This window comes from Rousettus aegyptiacus, unplaced genomic scaffold (genome assembly GCF_014176215.1).
Source record: "Rousettus aegyptiacus isolate mRouAeg1 unplaced genomic scaffold, mRouAeg1.p scaffold_m13_p_15, whole genome shotgun sequence".
NCBI lineage: Eukaryota > Metazoa > Chordata > Mammalia > Chiroptera > Pteropodidae > Rousettus > Rousettus aegyptiacus.
The window spans coordinates 36,806,807-36,826,529 of record NW_023416290.1 but is presented as its reverse complement, the minus strand read 5'-3'; the positions used below and the strand labels follow the sequence as shown (position 1 = coordinate 36,826,529).

General features: G+C 43.7%; 1 protein-coding gene across 1 annotated transcript; it reads right to left on the bottom strand.

Annotated features, from left to right (window-relative positions):
- Positions 1–7,449: 7,449 nt before the first annotated feature.
- LOC107512183 (dendrocyte expressed seven transmembrane protein) lies at positions 7,450–17,704 on the bottom strand. The gene is made up of 4 exons (XM_036233324.1): positions 17,603–17,704; positions 14,639–15,680; positions 9,243–9,551; positions 7,450–8,058 (listed from the first exon to the last, which is right to left on the bottom strand). The coding sequence occupies exons 2-4, from the start codon at positions 15,665–15,667 to the stop codon at positions 7,984–7,986; spliced, it is 1,413 nt and encodes a 470-aa protein (XP_036089217.1). The 5' UTR covers positions 15,668–15,680; positions 17,603–17,704; the 3' UTR covers positions 7,450–7,983.
- Between the last annotated feature and the right edge of the window lie 2,019 nt (positions 17,705–19,723).

Here is a 19,723-nt window from a genome sequence, read left to right as displayed (position 1 = left end):
GTCTAGAATTTCATGGCTGAATGATGCAGGTGCTCAAAGAGAAATCATTTGTTTAAGTTGAATTAACGATCCCATGATATTTTTGTGCTCCAGAGTGAGGCCTGGATTCTAGTGTAGGTAACATGGAAGATTAGGCCAATTTTTCAGCAAAACTATTTTCTGGTTATATAAATATCTATTATACTGTGTGAATAATATGTGTATATAATAATTAATGTATGTATGACATATATGTATATATGTATATTAGTTTTTATTTATGGAAGGTGACACTGTTTTTCCATTTACAATAATGTCATAAAGTTTCCCTTTAGAATGAACTTATTTAAGTAAAAATGCTGGGTTGATTTAAAGAACATTTAAGTCAATGATAGAGCATGACCGATGTCGACTTGATGAAAAATTAGGGAGGGCGTGCCTGAGCCACGAAAGTTAGTCCGGTGTCTTCCCACGCTGCCTTGCAGATCCCTCAGGCGCCTCGGGAAAGGCCAGGTGTGCCAAAGCCGGCTCCGAGCCACCTGCCTGCATTTCAAGCAGAGCAACTGGGCTTTGCTGGGAACTGGTGATCTAAAGAGTGAACTGGAGGAAGGAGTCTGCTGCTTAAGAGAAGAGTAGTTAAGTTTGAAAATTAACCCACAATTGATCAAGAAAGTGAGGAACAGTGAATTTAAATGACATCTCCCAGTTCTCACACGGAAGTCGTGACGTTCTCACACGGAAGTCGTGACGGAGCCAGGACATGGCCCCATGCTCAGAACTCCCACCCATGCTCTTCCCACCGTGCTCGTTTTCTGGGGAGGCAGGACTTGGGTAGGGCCTTGAAGCACAGGAGGAAGTGAATGGGGAGACAAGCTGGGGGCAGTGCTTTACAAATGGGGAGGCCCAGGAGAGGCAGGGCGTGAAGGAGAACTCGGGTGACTCTTCCAGGGGTCAAATGGAAAGACAGTTTGACTAAAGGGAGGGTTCAGGCAGAGAATAAGGGAGGAATAGGCTGGGGTCAGATTAAAGGGAAGCTCGAATGCCCGCTGGGTGGAATGTCAAGTCACCAGGACATCTGAGCTGGGAAGGACACTTGGAAACAGTGCTCTGGGAGGTGGGGGTGGAAGGGGGGGCGGGGAGTGAATATACCGGGCACGAGCTGCTTGGCCTCTCAGTGACTCGGTTTCCTCGTCTATACAACAGCAATAACATCAGAACTTCCCTCATGAGATTTTGGTAAAGATTAATGGAAGTAATACACCAAAAACAGTGTCTGGTACTTCTACGAAGGACTGAATTGAGTCAACAGAGGGGAGTGCCTTGGCTAATCCAGTTAGTAGCAGAGCTGGAATTAGAAGTCAGTTCCCATTTCTAATTCAATACTTATGTATTATTTATTTTTTTGTATGTATTAGCATTTCTACTTGCAAGACATAGCATCCTTCTTGTCTCAGTGCAGGCATACAATGGTTCCCTTGATTAATTTCTTTCACTCCCTAATTAATATATCACATTTAGAGTGAGTGCACAGCTCATTCTGAAAAAGCAAGACTTTCAATTTTCAGATCTTTAGCCACTGACATCATAGCCTGACTTTAAATCACATGAAATCGCCTATGACATTTAGAATTTAATAAGTATTCTGATCGCTTCTTTGTGTCTGTGGAGAAAATAACATTTATTTTGACCAAATGTTATCTTTTCCCTTTTTCATCAAATAAATCACACTTATGACCCAAGAGCTTCTGTTGTTTTCTATGATTCATTGATCAACCATGAAAGAACAAACAAATCAAATGCTGAAATTTGGGTGAGAGCCTATTGGGGATTCTCTCTAGGAGACTGCAGTCTCCCAAAGAATCACAGACTTTAACAGACATGGCAGCCTCCTCAGAGACTCCGTATCCCACTTCCTTCATCTTTATAGATGAGAAAATTAAGCTCAGAAAGGTGAAGTGACTTTTACAAAGTCATTCAGCTGGTTGGTGGAACAGAGGGATTTCGAACTCCCTTTTTTTCTGACTTTGAGTTCCCATTGCATCGTGTCCTGAATCAACTCATGGATTTCTAAAAAGTTTTTCTGCACTACCAGGCAGGCCAAATTCAGCTTGCTACTTATTTTTGCAAATAAAGTTTTACTAGAACACAATAATGCTCATTCACTTACTTATTGTCTGTGGTTACTTTCTCAATATAGTGGCAGAGGTGAGCAGTTGCAACAGAGATTACACAGTTGCAAAGCCTGAAATAATTGCTATTTGTCCCTTCACAGAATAAGTTTGCCAATCCCCGCTATGTAACAAGCATGATCGAAATTCTTTTTTGTTTCTACTATTTTTGTATCAGACCATATTGTCAAAAGTTTAAGAAAATGGGGTTTGGGCAGGGAATGGTGGCAAAAGAGAAAGGAGAAAGAGCTAACACATTTATCTAATTTGAGGAGACCTAAGATGTATCACCTCAGTTCTCAAAAAGATGCTATCAGATTGCCATTTTAAGCCCCATTTTGTAAATAAGAAAACTGACGCTTAGAGAGGTAAAAGCTAAGTCGCCTAAGTTGATGTCACTAATAATTAGCAGATCTGGGGGTTGAATCCAGTGTTCCTCGTTCCAAAAATCCGTTTTTTCTAGTATACCACGTGATTGTCATAGTCAAGGTTAAATTTTACTTTTTAAAATGTGATATCCTGTCCCCTAAATTGAAATAGTTTAATTGAAAAATAATATTGAGTGCTAAATCATGTTTGATAAATAGTTAACTACTGGTTTAAAAATTATCTAATTCATGAAGCCATCATCGGTTTTGTTTTTATTTGGGTGTTCGTTTACAGAAGTGGTGAAATTAGACTGCAGAAGATGAGAATAGTAGCTTTTAACAATTAGCATTTTATACTATTGAAGAAACTTGATGGATTAATAGCTCCTTGAGCATCAGATAGAATGGAAGTCTCATGTGTAGGCCCACACAACTAATTACGTAGATATCATGTAGATGTGTTGTTTTTTTTAAATCAACATTCTCTCCTTTTCAAGCCTTGCTACAATTCTCTAAAGCAGCAGTTTGCAAATTTACCTAATCATCTCATCAACTGTGAAGTCCCTTAGAATAGGGATTCCCATACCCTCCCCAGCTCTCTAATCAGTGCGTCTGGGTTTAGAGTTGAGAATCTGTAACTTTCTTTTTCTTCTTTTTTTTTTTAACCTTTGAAGGTGACTCCGATGCTCAGCCAGCTTTGGAAACCACTGCTCTGACTGATGAGCGAACGGACGCTTGCATCTTTGTCTCAGTCTTGCCTGGTCCTCCTGTGTGTCCTACCTAGCCTGTCCTCTTCCTTAGTCCCATGCTGTGGCTGGTGGGCACATTGTTCCTTGTCTTTGCTGAATGAGTCTGAGGGCGCGCACACCTCACACGTCCCAGTGTTTTCTCTGCATTCAGTAAAGTAGTGTCAACACTTTCTGCTTTAATTGTAGTTATCGTGGCTAGTTGTGCTTTTATGTCTATCATTGCCTTTTTCGCTTCTCATTTGCATTTGCACAAAGACCTCAAATGACAAATCCACTGTGATTTCTTCCGCTTTCTGACTACAAAGGTGAGGTTTAGAAACACCAACAATTTAGACAGTAAAAAGCTATTATCTCCTGTACCCTGTTATTTATCTCCCTTTCCTTTCCTGATTTTAAAAATGTCACTGCAACCATTAGTGATTAAAACCAAAAGGGACTTTGAAATTTGAAAGTCAGGTGGTCCCATCCATTAACGTAAATCTTTCCTCCCCACTGTGTGATGGTTTTGTCAGTATAATATAACAGGCTTTTAAAGATATGTACATAACCACATGGAACCCACATGCATTTTTTAAAACCAGCTCCTCTCTCTTCCATAGTATAAATTAAATAATTGACCTCACTGGTCTTTCTCACTATTCCTTACTTTGGGTGAGGAAACTAATTCTTATTCCCTTAAGATAAGATTTGTTTATTTTTTTTCTCTCAGGTGATATAGACAAATATACATGATGTATGAAGATTTCAACATATCCCATATGACAAGTAGAATTGAATAGATTCTAATAGAGAAAGCAGCAGATATAAAACCTAAAAAGAAGAAAGACAATGTTTAACATTCCAAGTAGAACAATGAAAGAGATCTATTACAATTATGATGTTTGGAATTACTGTATCTTTCTGTCAGAAAGAAGCACAACTAACAACAAATATGGAGTCGATGAGGACATTGGAATGATGCTTGAAAGACCCTCACAAAATACGGCCACCAAGTTGTGATTCATGAGATGAGAAATAGTGACTTTGACTATAATGCAATATACTTTTATAAGCCATTAAAATTAGAAGTGAAAAAGGAAGCTCTAGTTACATTGCCTTGGGCGGTATTTTTCTGCCTCTAAAATATTAACAGTACATTTCACCATAGATATCTCAAGAAATTTAACTAATAGTTCATTTAAACCTAAGTAGATAAGCTGCAATTAAATAAGCATTTAACATCCCAAGTTAGACTGGCCCTAATGAGCAAATCTAAATCGTGTTTTCAAGATCAAAATTGCCTTTGGTGACAGCACCTCCTTGCCAGGCTGTCCTCCCAATAGAAGCAAGCTTAGCTAACAGATAAAGACAGCAAGACACTCTCCAGAAGTCTCGTGAACTGCCCAAAGTCATGGTCCATTGGAAGCAGGAGGGATTATGCTGCTTTAGAAAGTAGTTTTAATTTCAAAACAGCTAAGACTCCTTTGCCGACTCCTCTAGTGCCCTTCTCCTAGAGAGGAGGGGCAAACTGGGGATTCGTGGCAGGCGAAGGCAGAGAACCGGGGCATGGTTTCCTAAAAGCTACTGCCAATTGTTACTTATTGTCCACACATCTGTCTGTCTTCCTCACCTGATTGGAAGCATGCCGAAGGCAGAGACCGTGGTGAGCTGTCTGGGCATCACAGACACTTCTTATGCGCCCTGTTTATATGTTTGCTATAGATACTAATGATGTTGTTAGATAAATAAGCAAGTTAGTTAATTTGTAGAATTTAGGAAGGCAAAAACATCCCATTTCCTCCAAATATTGAGCAGTTGATTCTTTGCCTTACTTAATATGAGACAGATCCCTTAGGAGAAATAAATGCAAAATGATTACAAAAATGTACACGTTGTATCTGTTTATTAATATGTACATTTGTTTATTTAGGAAACACAATAAAAAATCAAATTGTCAGAATATTTAAATAAACCAAAGCTGCATATTCACCTTCTCTGATCCTTGTTAGGTTGAAAGTCAAGCCAATTATATCAGCATTTACCAGAATACAGGCTGTAGAACATGTACTATGTGATGATAATAGAAATTACAGGTAAAATTGTTCCATAATTTAGTCAATTTGGGGAAATTCTGCGTGAACCAAAGATAAAAGAAATTTCTTTGTTATAGGGTTTCTCAAAGGTTTTGAATTAGGCCAACACGCTCTATGAATCTTCGAGGCTGGAAAGCAGATGGTATAGATTTACTAACATCAGATAACTCGTTTTATGGAACAAATGATCTGAGGAACTCACTTTGGGAAATGCTGAGTAAGTCACATTTCTAATGTAGGCTCCTTCTGTTAGAGAAATTTCACCACTGAAAACCTGACCCGAAAGACTTGCAATTCTGTTAAATTCCTGGAGTGGTGCTTTTGAATCCTGGCTGCCCATCAGAATCACCCAGGAGCTTCAAACACGCCAGTGCCCAGGCCCCACCTCAGGCCACCTAACCCAGGATCTCGGGGTGAGATTTTTGATCTATAAATGGAAATAATAATAATACCTTGCTCACAGGGCTGTCTTAAAACATACATGAGATAGTATGTATAAAATGCCTACTCTGGTGCTTAAAACAAAGTTTAGTCTTCGAAAAAATGTTTCTTTCTGGGGGATAGTATAGAATTCTAATTAAGAAATGTAGAAGATATGAAAATAGAAAATCACTATTTGGTTCCCATGGTTTGGCATCCAATCTAATTAAAAAATGGGCAGAGGACCTGAAGCGACACTTCTCCCAAGAAGACATACAAATGGCCAACAAACATATGAAAATGCAAATTAAAACCACATTGAGATACTATCTCACACCTGTTAGAATAGCTATAATCAACAGGACAAGCAATAACAAATGTTGGAGCGGATGCTCTCCGCAGGAACCCTCATACACTGCTGGTGGGACTGCAAACTGGTACAGCCTCTATGGAAAGCAGTATGGAGGTTCTTCAAAAAACTAAGAATTGACCTACCGTATGATCCAGCAATCCCTCTACTGGGTAGTTACCTCAAATACTTGAAAACCCATGTCTGAAAAGATATTTGCACACTGTTCATAGCAGCATGATTCACAGTGGCCAGGGCATGGAAGCAACCGAAATGTCCTACAATAGATGATTGGCTAAAGAAGCTGTGGTACATATATACAATGGAATATTACTCAGCCATAAGAAGAGATGAAATACTGCCATTTGTGACAACATAGATAGACCTGGAAATAATCACGCTAAGCAAAATAAGCCAGACAGAAAAGGTTGAAAACTACATGATATCACTTATATGGGGGATATAAACCTAAAAGCAACAAACAAACATGATAAACAAACAGAGACTAATGGACATGGACAACAGACTAGTGGTTACCAGAGGGGGGTGAGGGGTGGGGGGCGATAGATGGGATAAAAGGGGTCAAACACATGGTGACAGAAAGAAATCTAACTATGAGCAGTGAATGGACAAGAATTATATATATGACTTACTGTTGAATTGTGCACTTAAAATTTACTGGATTTTGTTAACCAATGTCACCATAGTAAATTAAAAATAATAAATACATAAATAATAAGGGGAAAAAATTTCAAGATTATAAAAGAAAAAGAAAGGCTGAAGAATTTTCCCTGATTGGACCAAACCAAGGAACCATGACAACTGAATGTAACGTGTGAACCTAAATTGGATCAGGGACCAGAAAAGGGATATTATTGGAACAATTGGTAAAAATTCAATAAACTCTGCATATACATTTTTTAATGTTATTTACCTGGTTTTAAAAGACCTGAAGGACCTATAATTCTGTGCTATGGTTAAGTACGATGTTAACATTTGGGGATGATGGGCGAGGAGTAGATGGAACTCCACTATTTTGCAACCTTTTCAAACGTCTGAAAAGTTTGCAAAATGAAAGTTAAAAAATAATAATGTTTCTTCATGTCTTCCCCATTCTGGTACTTCTGAGATAATAGAATGAATATACAAGGTTTTTTTTTTCTCCTTTCTAATTATAGAATATAGGGGAGACATAGTATATATTGAGTATAGTGAAAAAGAACCCCAAGATGGGCATTTTAACAAACATTTCAAACGGTTTTGATAAATGTTGTTCCTAAATAAATATGGTTAGAGGACTTGGTAGAAAAAGAAAAACAAAAGAGATTCAGGAAAGTAAGGGGTAAGAGCAGAGTGCTGGTAAGAGGAACTTAGAAGCTGCTAGAGATGGGTTTTGGAAACAGTTCTTAAATAAGGGGCCAGGAGAAAGAGAGACAGCTGTGGGCACAGGGGATCGCCGTGAGAGGTACTGAGGAGGGCAGCGAAGAGACGGAGGGGTTTAACGATATTTTACTGGCATTATATTTTTATGTTCTCCTTGGCATTTGCTTGTGAGCCTGCAGTAGAGATTTTGATTTTCCTAATTTTTTTTCTTCGAATATTACTCTATGCTCAGACTTATCCTCAAAGGGCTTAGGTATAGTCCTGTGACATTGTGACATAGTCTAGACCATGTGCCTTGTTTGGAAGACAGATGGCATCACCATTCACCTAGTAGCCCTTTGGCCTTATGAAGAAAAGTAGTTTAGCAAACTGCTTTGGCAAACCCTGGAAGGACCATGCAATCCAGTTCTCTGTTGTTAGGCATGTGAGTGGCCATCAACGAAAGTGCCGAAGACAATTGCTGGTGCGACATGCCGAGGAACTACTTGGGGTCTCTCATGGTTGGCCTTCGTCTGTAGTGTCCATTTGTTTCTTCCTAATCGTTTTCAGGACTGGAAGCCAGAAATGAATCTGCAGGAACAAAAAGGTAGACAAAGGAGCATTGGATTCATTTCAAATGCCTCTGACAAAAACTTTTTCTCCTGAAGCTACTAGTGTCAAGAAAAATTGCCAAAGACTTTGAAATGGCCAAAAAGTTTATCCTTGTGTGGTTATCTTAGTCTTTCATTGTCAATCAGCTGTTTTCCAATTGTGTGTATTGTAGATAGCTGATAGCAATGATGGAAATGATTCTTGTCCATGGACTTGCAAGTAAATTTTACCCTATAGGATACAATTGATTCTCCCATCTACCCTTGTGAAAGAAGTCAGTTTTGCATTTATTAAGCAAACTTATTTTTATATTCCCGATGGTCTGTATATGGGTGGACTTTGAATCGCTCTTTGAGTTGATTGGAATTTCTTACTCTTTACGTTAAATAAAATCTTTGACAAGCGTTCGTTTTATATGTGTATGAAAGTCATTATGTTACCACGTATATCCATAAATATACACATATATCAAGTGTATGTATGTGTGTGTATGTGTGTATATATATATGTATGTATGTATGTATGTATGTTTTAATTCTTTGGAGTTTGCTGTAGTAGGTTTTTCCCTCTGTGTTATTTATTTATCTTTGATCTGGTAAAGTACTCCTTATTGGGGATTGTCCTTTGTTTGGTATTTCTTTTTAAATTTTTCAATTACAGTTGACATTCAATATTTTATATTGGTTTCAGGAGTACACCATAGTGGTTAGACATTTATATAACTTAGGAAGTAGTCCCCCTGATAAATCTAGTATCCATCTAACAGCACACGTAGTTATTACAACTTTATTGACTATATTCCCTATGCTGTACTTTCCATCCCTGTGACTATTTTGTAACTGTCAATTTGTACTTCTTAATCTCTTCCTTTAATAGTCATTACAGAGGGCCTTCCCAGTAGCATCTCTACCATATGACTAAACATACTCACTTGACATCAGTGTTTTCAAGGACATCTTGTAGAATCCTTTAGACCAGCATTCCAAATCACAAAGCTAAGAACTGTGGCCATGCACATCTGTCAATTCCCTCCCCCCCATGTCTCATCTATTGCGGAAGATGTAACACTAATACTATGAAGTTAAAGAACACTTTGAAATTCCATTTGCCCTTCAGACTCAAAATTTCCTTAATTATAGGTTATACCCCCATCTTGGCCTTACCTTTGTAAAGTACAGACTCGGTTCCCTTTTTACTTCTCCCACTGACTGATTCGATCTTTTCTTCAGTAGCTTCGCATGTAGGTATTGGATGCGCTTCCTCTGCACGCTTGGATAGAAAGATGCTGACACCAGCATTTTAAGTTGCATCAGGAAGGAAGACAACAGTCCTAGTATTACTAGGACCAGAAGAATAATACTGAGGGGAATCCAGGTCTTAGACAGAAGGAGTTTGGGTTTAGGGATGCAGTCAGGTTCAAACAGAGATATATTGAAGGAAGAATCATGGATGATGTTTTGAGATCCTTGCTCCTAAAACAAAAGAATAAAATTATTAGGATCCGTGACATTTTGTACTCATTCCTTAGTTTTCTCTATACTGCCCTGCAACACATAGCATTGATCTTAAAATATGCAGGGAACTTTGGCTGAAGGAGCTTTCGAGGCTCACTCTGTGTGCTGTGATGGGGTAAAGGGGAAGGGGTGAGACTTGTCTGTAGTTCTTGCACTGTTTTCCAAAGTGTATTTGTGAAAATACAGACTTCCCTGAGGGAAAGGTATCCAATAAGTTTGTCTACTTGTCCCTTCTTTAGAGAGTCACGATGCTCACGAGACTGTTGAAGGCTCTGAGAAGAAGGCAGAGAAATCTGTTTAACTTCAGCTGGTGGTTTTCCTAACAAATTTGATTACATAACCCATATTTATGGATCACCTCTTTCTACACTTTAGAGCATGTAGGACTAATTAAAAGTGGTTTTAGCGCAACTGGAGGTGAAGTGTTTTTGAAGCATAGCCCCTTAAGACTCAGTCATATTTTTCCCATCAAACCACAAAGTTGCAAAAATGTGGAGGCATTGAATTATGTTCCAAGTCAACCTTCTAGAGCTTGTGGGGAGGGGGAGTTATTCTTAGTGTAAGAATACTAAGAATAGTATTTACTGAAGATGGCTCTGAAATCTTATTTTTTTAGAGGTCTCAAAAGAGGACATTTTCTTACCTCTTGGATGCTCAGGAGGGGTACATTCTTCCTGCCTGAAGGCAAGAGAACAGATCAGTTGCCCTCAGCAAACTGGCACAGAAGGCAGAAGGTGACATTGAGCCACCCAGCCAAGCCACCAGCAAGAGAAGTGTGTGCTGATTCAGCTTTTTCTTTTCCCTGACCTGAGAAAGTCATTTAATCTCTCAGTGGATTTGTTTTCTAATTTGGTAGAACAGGAATTAATGGACCAGATCCTGCCTGTGCATAAACTACTCCTAGTGTAAATTAAGCACCTTGGGGATGGAGCATTAACCTTATAGACTGGAGTACTTAATAAGTTATTATCACCCCAGTGCCCCAGAGCCCTGGGGCCAGGAAGAGGTAAATGACTTCTCAGAAAGAACTCAACCACACTCAGAGAACACCACGTACCTTGGATCTATCCAAGTACCTGTGGAGAATCTGGTAATCCCAAACGAAGGAGCTCTATATGAATGCCAAGTGAAATCTAATTTCCCCAGCACTGTGGCTAGGCAATGTCCTTTTCTCTTATTAAGATAGTTTGCCTACAATTAAATCGGGAGATTTCGATCCCCAGAGCAAAGGCATGCACTCTTTTTAATGCTATTGAAGAAACAAACCCGTTGATTGAGTCAGTGATGAGAAATCCTGCAATAAGAAAGCAGCGGGGGTCTGGTCTGGGGAGAAGTTATTTAGTCTAGGAATCTAATTGGAGAGTTTGCAGTTGGGAGTTAGGGCTTCGTAAAGGTTGAGCCAACATTTTTGTACAGGGCCGGTAGAGGGTGATGCGGAAGACAAATGAAGTCTCTCAAAATCCAGAGCAATACGCTAAACAGTACCTTGATGTTTTAAAACGTGTTTACCTCTCTTAGGTAAACAATTTGCAAAGTTACAGCTCTGAGTAATGGACAGGGGAGGCGCTTTGGTATCACACAGTACTGAAAAGTTAATGTGGACAAACCCTGTGCACGTGGTAAGTGCTCGATATGACGCCACTGCGGCTATTTTTCCTACTCATAGTGCCCGCCCATCCAGCTAGCTCAGTTTGGGTCATTTCTTATCTTTCTTTTTTAATTTAACATCCTGTAGAAGTGGGAGAGCAACGCTGGCAAAACCTTAAGTTGATGTTTCTCTTCCTGCTCGATTTCTTTGCAAATCTCAGCAGTGGAGCGACCAGGAGCCTCCAAGTGCATCCTGGGGTGAGGATCTGGGAGGAGCTCCCAGAACAGTCCTGTACGCACACGTGTTCCAGCACCCGCTGCCCTGCTGTCATGCGAGTGCACACGGCAGCCTCCCCACCCCCACCCCCAGGACGCGAGACCCTCAACAGCAGCCATCGGGGCAGGACTTCTTTGCATCCCCAGGACTCAGCAACGCCCAAAAAGGCATCTGTCAAGATGTTGTCACTGAGAAGTGTCTGGGTCTTTTTTGAAAAGAACTTACTTTCCCCCCCCCCCCTTCTGTCTATAACCAAGAATTTACAAAATAGGCATGAGTGTTGACCGAGAGAAATAAATAAGAGAGAACAAAAAGAAAGAAAGAAGGGGGAGGACTGAGAAGGGAAAATTAAAAAAGAGAAACAGGAGGAAAATGGTTGGGGAGGACAGGAGGGACCCCCTTCTGCGAGCCGCCCTCCAGGACCCGGCGTGTCTGAGAATCTGGTTTAACTTCCCTTTGAAACATGGCTTCCATTTCCCACTCTGCTGAGACATCTAGAGCAACGGTGTTCTTGTAATTAGCTGAATTCTTCAGGGGAAGCGGAGTGCTCAGAGTAATCAACTCTGAGAAGCAGCCCAGGATGAGGAGGGGCCGGAGTCTGGACAGACCGGCTGAGCCAGAAAGAAAGGGGAGGGAAGGCGCGGATGAAGCAGGCGGATTCTAGCCTGAGAGACGGAGAGAAAAAGAGAACGTGGGCTTCAAAGGAGGGTCTGCGGACCGTCAGTTCCCTCTAAGATTTTCCCAGCAGCCAGTACGACCTACAGTAAGTAGCTCAATAAAAGAAGGAAACATCGGAATTGTGGAAAGAGATGTTAGGGCTGGTGCACTCCAGCATGCATCTCATGCACGTGCACGCACGCACGCACACACGCCACACACGCACATGCCACACACACATGCCACACACTGCACACACGCCACACACATGCCACACCACACACACTACACACACACTACATAAATGCCACACGCTATACACACGCACACACCACACACATGCCACACACGCTATACACACATGCCACACGCATGCCACACACACTACACACGCCACACACACTACACACACACACTACACACACGCTCATGCCACACACATGCCACACACTACACACATGCCACACAACTACACACACACACTGCACACATACACTACACACACGCTCATGCCACACACATGCCACACCACACACACACCACATACGCACTACACACACTATACACACACTACACACACGCACATGCCACACACATGCCACACACGCTATACACACATGCCACACCACACACGCCACACCACACACACCACACACTACACACACACACCACACATGCTACATGCACGCCACACACACACTATACACACACTATACCTACACACTACACACACATGCTATGCATGCACACACACTACACACATGCACATACCACACACACACGCACACACACTCCTTGCTCAGCTTCATAATCTCTGGGTTAAAAAAATAAGACAAGTATCTGACGGTATCCAAATCCTCTGAAATGTCCACATAATCACAAATTTCCACAGGAAAAATAGACAAGAGAAAAAGACGCGCTACACGGACACCGCGGTCTTCTCCGTTGGGGCGTGACGCTGAGAGGATCGAGAACAGAGGCCGATTCCCCAAGACTCGGGAGGCACGAGCTCAGGGCAACACAGCGTCTCAGCGGACTAGGATTTTCATGGGTCCGTCTGATGGCGCCGTTCTTCGGGCGGCGTGTTTAGGGCAGCGGTTCTCCGTCTGGGCCGCACGTTAGAGGTACCTGGGAGTTTTTACAAGCCTCTCACCCTGGCCTCCCCGCCCTTCCCCCTCCCCCCCACCACCCCCCCGCCTCGCACCCTCACCCACACCCCTGGTCTGGTTAGATCCAGGGCGCCAAAGTAAAGCACCCAGTCGGTTCCCTTTTCCGCTTGTTCAGCTCCCTGCCGGCGAGAGTGTGCACCCACCCTGGGCGCCGCTGGCCTAGGAGGTCTTGCTTTCCAGAACCTGAGAACCCTGAGTTTCTCAATGTGTGGCCTGTGATGCGCCTATTTTGAAATCACATAAAGTGTCATTAAAAGTGCCCTCCTGATTAAAACAGAGCCTCTGTAAATCGAAGCCTAAGGTTCAGTACCCGCCCCGGAAATTCTTAACACACTCTGAGGGTTGAAAACACTGACCGAAAGAGTAGCTGGCTCCGTTTCCCCACGGGTGCCGTCGGGCGCTAGCACCGGCTGTACTGCCTGGTCACTTAGGGACCTTTTTTTTTCAGGGACCACCCTCTCAAACATGACGCTGGTGCATTGGGAGCCCTCTTGTGTTTGATAAGGAATAAAGATGCCAAGAAAAATGTTCTCTGGCAGAGAAGGCACTCGAGTCTGCTCGCACAAGTCTGGGGAGAGAGGGAGTCAGGCCCAGCTCTTCGCGCCCAGGACTCCTGCATGAGAATCACTGGAGACCCCACTTTCAGGGTCTGTTAACTAAGGCTGCTTAAACACGCCCCTTCAAAGATGGAAGATTCTAATCCCCCAAACCCGTGAATGTGGCTTTACTTGGATAAAAAGGGACTTTGCAGATGTGCCTCAGTGAAGGATCTTGAGATGGAGAAATGATCCCGGATTATCCTGGCGAGCCCTAACGCAATCACACGCACCCTGCAGGAGGGAGCCAGAGAGAGCTCCCCGCACACACGCGGGAAGGGGGCGACCTGAAGACAGCAGCGAAGCTGGAGTGACAGGGCCACAGCCACGGTCACCAACAGCCCCCGGGAGGCGGACGAAGCGAGGAGCGGAGCGGCTGCTCCCCTGGAGTCCGCGGGGCGTGTGGCTCTGCCAGCGCCACCTTGGTTTCAGCCTGGTGATACTGACTTCAGACCTCTTGCCCCCAGGACTATAAAAGAACAAATTTCAGTTGTTGTAGGCCACCCAGTTTGTTACAGTAATTTGTTACAGTGGCCAAAGGAAACTAACACAGTGACTGAAAAATGTTCAGAATGGTACGCTGCCACATGGGGACTTCAGCTCACCCGCCATTCGTTGGGCTCCTTCCGCGTGCGAGGCTCTGTAGCTCCACAGTGGGTCGGACACGGCCCTGCGTGGGAAGGCCATGACCGTGACCCCTCACAGGAGAGACCGGCCGCCCGCCAGGACACGCCGCGCCACGTGCCTGCCAGCGCTCACCTTTCTGTGCAGTTTCAAGCGAACCTCCAGCGCCGGCAAGCTTTGAAAATGTTTGCTCACCGAGAAAATGAGCCGATACAGCAGAAAATCAATGGCGACAAACAGCACCCAGAGGTAGAGATGGGTCAGTATGGGGAGGAAAAACAGGCCCAGGTTCTTTCTTTCTTTAGGAGTCATCCAAAAAGACGGGATGGCAACATACTTCTTCCTTTCCTTCTTGTTCAGCGGGAGGACGCAGGGCCTCTGTCGACCCCTCTCCCTTTCGTCAAACTGAACGAATTGTCTGGTGATGTAGATGTTTTCAAATTTCCAACCGCAAGGGCCCAAATATCGCTTCAGGAAGAGGCCAGTGCCGAGAAGCACCAGCAGAAGCCCCGTGAGAGCAAGCAGCTGCTGCCCCAGCGAGGACAGCGCCTTGGTCGCTGTCACCGTCCGGTACAAAACCCCCAGGACTTGGCCTTTAGTGTCATTTAGCTGTGCCTCCAAGGCTTGGCTGGGACTCAAAAGAGAGACCGCCAGTGTCTGGTTCCAAGAAACAAGGTCATCGAGTAGACTTAGGTGAGTGGCGAGGCCATAAATCCACTGAAGTGCTTCAATATACTTTTTCAAAAGCGGAAAATGTATGGAAAAGCTCTTTGCCCTTAGGTTGCAGGTCATACTGTCCAGGAGACCTCTAAAGTTGTGAAAGATATTTTCCATGTGACCAAAGATCACTACCCCTGTGCCGGCTGCAATCAGGGCATTCCTGCCTTCACGCAGACCACAGGAGAGGAAGAAGAGAAGCGTGAAACATCGCACGTGCTTGGAACAGCACAGGAGCACGGACACGATCACCCAAGAGGTGGCGAAGACTGTGAACGGGGACAGAAGCCAGGAGAAGGCCACAGAGAGGAGGCCTGCTGACATGAAAGCTACAGAACAGCAAGCTCCCAAATGTTGCATAAAGTCCATCCGTCCAGAACTTCTTGGAGACACATACGTCTCCCAAAGACTTAGGAAGATATCGCCGACTGAGGTCCAGACACCCATGTTCCCTGTGCCCCTGGAAATGGAAAAGAGACCGGGGTCAGACATGGCTTTTGAAATGTCCCTTCACTTTGTAGACTGCATGGAAGGGATGGATTGCAGAAAAAGGCCATAATTCTTTACCTTTCTCAGTCTCCGCAACCCCTTGCAGTGTGACTTTACAGCTCTTCCCATCAAGAGATGAGAGAAATAGAATCTAGTAAGAGGTGGGATCTGTTTCTCTCACCCTTGAATTTGAGATGACCTTGAATTTGGGATGTCTTTGGCCAGTAGAATGTGGCAGAATCGACCCTGTGCCCACCCTAAGCCTACGATTCACTCCGGTCTCTCTTTTGGAAACTCGCTACTACCTTTTTAACAAGTTCTGGTATATTAGTCTCTTATTGCTGTTGTAGCAAATTACCACGAACTTGCCAGCTTATGGAAACACATATTTATTCTCTTACGGTTATGTAGGTCAGCGTGGGCTCAGAGGCTCCTGGGGAGAACCCATTTCCTTACCTTTTCCAGCTTCTAGAGGCTCATGGACTCCCCTCCATCTCAAAAGGAACAATGACACATCTTCTTTTCTCTCTGACCTCTCCTTCCATTCTTATATCTTCTCTCTGTGACTATGATTCATCTGCTTCTCTCTTACGAGGACCCCTGTCATTATATTGGGCCCACTCAGATAATCCAGGAACATTTCCCATCTCAAGTTCTCTAAGCACACATGCAGAGTAATCCCTCTTACTATAGGTAACATATTCACAGGTTCTTGGCATTAGGACACGGACATCCTGGAGGTGGGGGACATTATTCAGCCTGTCAAATTCAGGTTGGGATGCTAAATGACAAGAGACACGTGCATCAACTCAGCCGATAGCCAGCCAACTGCCAGACAGGTGAAAGAGACGTTCCTAGACAGACAGCCCCTAGCCAGCCCACCAGCTGATCACAGATACTTGAGGAATAATAAGTGTTTATTTATTTTAATGCCACTGAACCCTGTGCTGCTTTGTTAGGCAGCGATTGTTACTTGATAAAAGCAGCAATACTGTAACACTTGTCATCAAAATTGAAACAAACCCTAAGCTGATGGACAGGCTGCAATTTCAATAAGCTGAATTATGTAAGATCAATTTTCGATAGTCCTCTATTTTCTTGTGCTTTAATTTTACAGACCAGAAAGCAAATCAAGAGCATGAGAAGCTAAGCGTGGCGTTGGGTGGAGGCCGCCGTGTCTCTGCTCTGCAACCACTGCGTCGTTCCTCTCCTGCCTCCCCCCTCCAAGTGCGGTCCTCCCCCGAGAATCTCACCACGAAAACAAGAATATTTTGTCACCGAGTTAATTATTTTTTCTCTTCCCCCAAAGCTAGCATAATTAAAATGAAGGTGTTATAGGACTGCTACCACCCTGTCAGGCACGCAGATTTAGTTCTGTGAATCACTCAGATTTAGGTCTGTGATGAACTTGGGTTCATTTAGAATAATATAACATAAACTTGAGATGTTCTCTCTTGACTGACATAAAAATATCTAATGAGCATTATACTCTATGTATGGGATTTCAATGAAGACACTGATCAATTTTAAAACACTCTCAATAAATCTCTTCTGCCATCAAATATTATGGGGCTAGATTTATGGGCAGCAGCTTAATGCTGGTCGAGCCAGTGGGTCACACTCGCAGTGTTAAAAAGGTGTCCAAAATTAGCTAGAGGGCATGGACTGAGCAAGCTGAGGTGAGGAAATGATTCTCTTTCTGGGTTCAGGCTGAATGAGGTTAATGAAGGACAGAAATGGGATGGCGAAGTAGGCAGGTTAGAAATAAACCTGTGGACATTCCTCCGGCAATAATATGGAGGGTTCACAGTTCCGGTCACATACTCTGAATGGAAATGTTCAGCACAGAAAAGACACATGGGGAGAAATTAGATGTTGAAGAAAGGTCATTACCATGTCAGACTGGCCTTATCTGAGATTCGAGATGCTCCATAGAGGAGGCCCGTACTCCGCCAGGAGGAAAGGGGATCGGAACAGTCATTGGAACGGGGACTGGCAAATGAGCACAGTTCTTGTTTCCTGCAAGGCGTGAAGACTGGCAGTGTTCCCGAGGACTGACCCCACTCCCACGCCTCTCTGACCGCCGGAAATCGCTGCTGAGCCCCTGTACTCCTGAAGCTTCCCCAGCATTGCCTGCTTTGCTGTAGGGGCAAGGGGGCTCGAGCAGCCAGCGGGGAAGCAGGCAGGGGGCGGACGCCCAGAACTGGAGCAGGTCGTGCCCCCATTCACTTTCTTTGTCGTGGCTTCGGATTTGACCCCAGACCATTATTTCACTAAGGGATGCACTGATTAGTACCTAAAGCATTTCCCTGTAGCCTCTGGAAGCAGTACTCTGCGTTTCACACAGTGGACACTGAGGCTCCGAGTTCTCACTGGGCTGTGTCAGTGATCACACAGACAGTGTGATCTCTGACTCCTGGCCAGCTCCCTGTCCCCTGCATTGTGCCCAGATTCCGCAACTCTGGGTCATGTGACAGGATGCTCAGCTCACTGTGTATCTGCTGGAAACATCACACTTTCTGTCACTGACTGTTCAAGAACTGACCTGTATATCACAAACTCATTTCTATCTGCTCATTTTCCCCCCTGCATCAAAATAGTTGACCCTATAAGGATATGTCTCAAGTGAACAGATTTTTTTCTAAAGCAAATCAGAAATCCCAGCTGTTTCAATTTTTTTTCCTAACATCCTTTATAAGGCACCATTTTGCTTGCTTCCTGAAAAATTAATAATATGTATTTTGGATTCATTTTCCCCTTCTCTTGTACGGTGTGTTCTTAATACAGATATTTCTCTGAAAGTAAGAGACAGATTTGTGAACACATTAAAATTTTAACATTCAGCTATGAACCCTAATATCAATTAAATAAGATGTATAACTGTAATTTTGTCCTGTAAGAGGCACATGCTTTCTTAACAAGCATCAGATCTAATATTATCCCCTTTGGTTTTGTGCTGAAAACAGCATGTCACCAAAAGACGCCAAAACTTTCCACAGTGAGAGGACAATGTATTCTCTCCTACTTTACAGCTCAAGCCACAGAGCAGAGCTTGGGATATTGAGCCCAGAGGCTGGTGTTCTGGTCTGCACTTCCTGTCACTGCTGAGTGTGGCCTTGATTTCTTCTCCAATCTGCTCCTCATTTTTCCTCTTTGAATAAAAGACCTACTTGAGCTCCTTTCTGGGGAGCGTAAGATGCCTTGGAGATAAGGTGCCCAGGAAATGTCCATTTCTGCCACAGAATGTCGAAGACCTTAAGGCAAAGATCCGGGGTCCCAAGGTGACCGGAGATTTAGGGCCAGGGCTGGCTCGCACCACCTTCCCAGCCCTGATGTTCTACCCGGAGCCTTTCCTCGCCGGCTGCTGATTTCCGTCCTCTGGCTCCTGCGGGAGGTGCGGTCATTCTGCTGGTCTTTCTTCAGACATCTCAATTCTTTCCTTTGAGGCAAAGCAGTGAATCAGGATTTGGACAGGCTGGGTGTTTCTTTCTCAAAGATTTTGTCAAACAGACTCATAAATTTTATTTTTAGAGCTGGAAGAAATCTAATAGCTCAGAGCTTCTCAAACTTGATATGTATGTAATCGCTGGGAGAATCTGGTTACAATGTCCATTTTGATTCCAAAGGTCTGGAGTGGCACTGGAGATGTCGCATTCCTAACACGCTCCCAAGTGGCGCCGATGTGCTCGTGGGCGGAGCAGGCACTGGGGAGCGAGCTCTAGAACCCAGCACTGCCTGGCGGCACTTCCTGTGATGCTGGCAGATCTGTGCCGTCTGCTATGATCGGCCATACGAGTCCATCCAGCACTTGAAACGGAGCTGGTGCAACTGAGGAGCTGACTTTCAACTGTCTTTGGTTGTAATTAACCTAAATTTACGTAGTCATATATAGCTAGTGTCTGTGACTGACACCCAGGCAGCCGATTTCCACAGATGAGGATCAAAAAAATCCGAAGAGGTGAACGGACTCTCCTCCAAGACCACCGGCCCTGGGGGCGGAGCTGAGAGCGAGAC

Bases quoted from the DNA above. Each gene is read 5' to 3' on its own strand.
- LOC107512183 (XM_036233324.1), bottom strand. From the start codon at position 15,667: ATGGGTGTCTGGACCTCAGTCGGCGATATCTTCCTAAGTCTTTGGGAG. The intron at 9,552-14,638 runs GTGAGCGCTGGC...CTTTTGTTTTAG, and splicing joins GCTTGAAACTGCACAGAAAG to GAGCAAGGATCTCAAAACAT. The intron at 8,059-9,242 runs GTAAGGCCAAGA...TTGTTCCTGCAG, and splicing joins CGAGTCTGTACTTTACAAAG to ATTCATTTCTGGCTTCCAGT.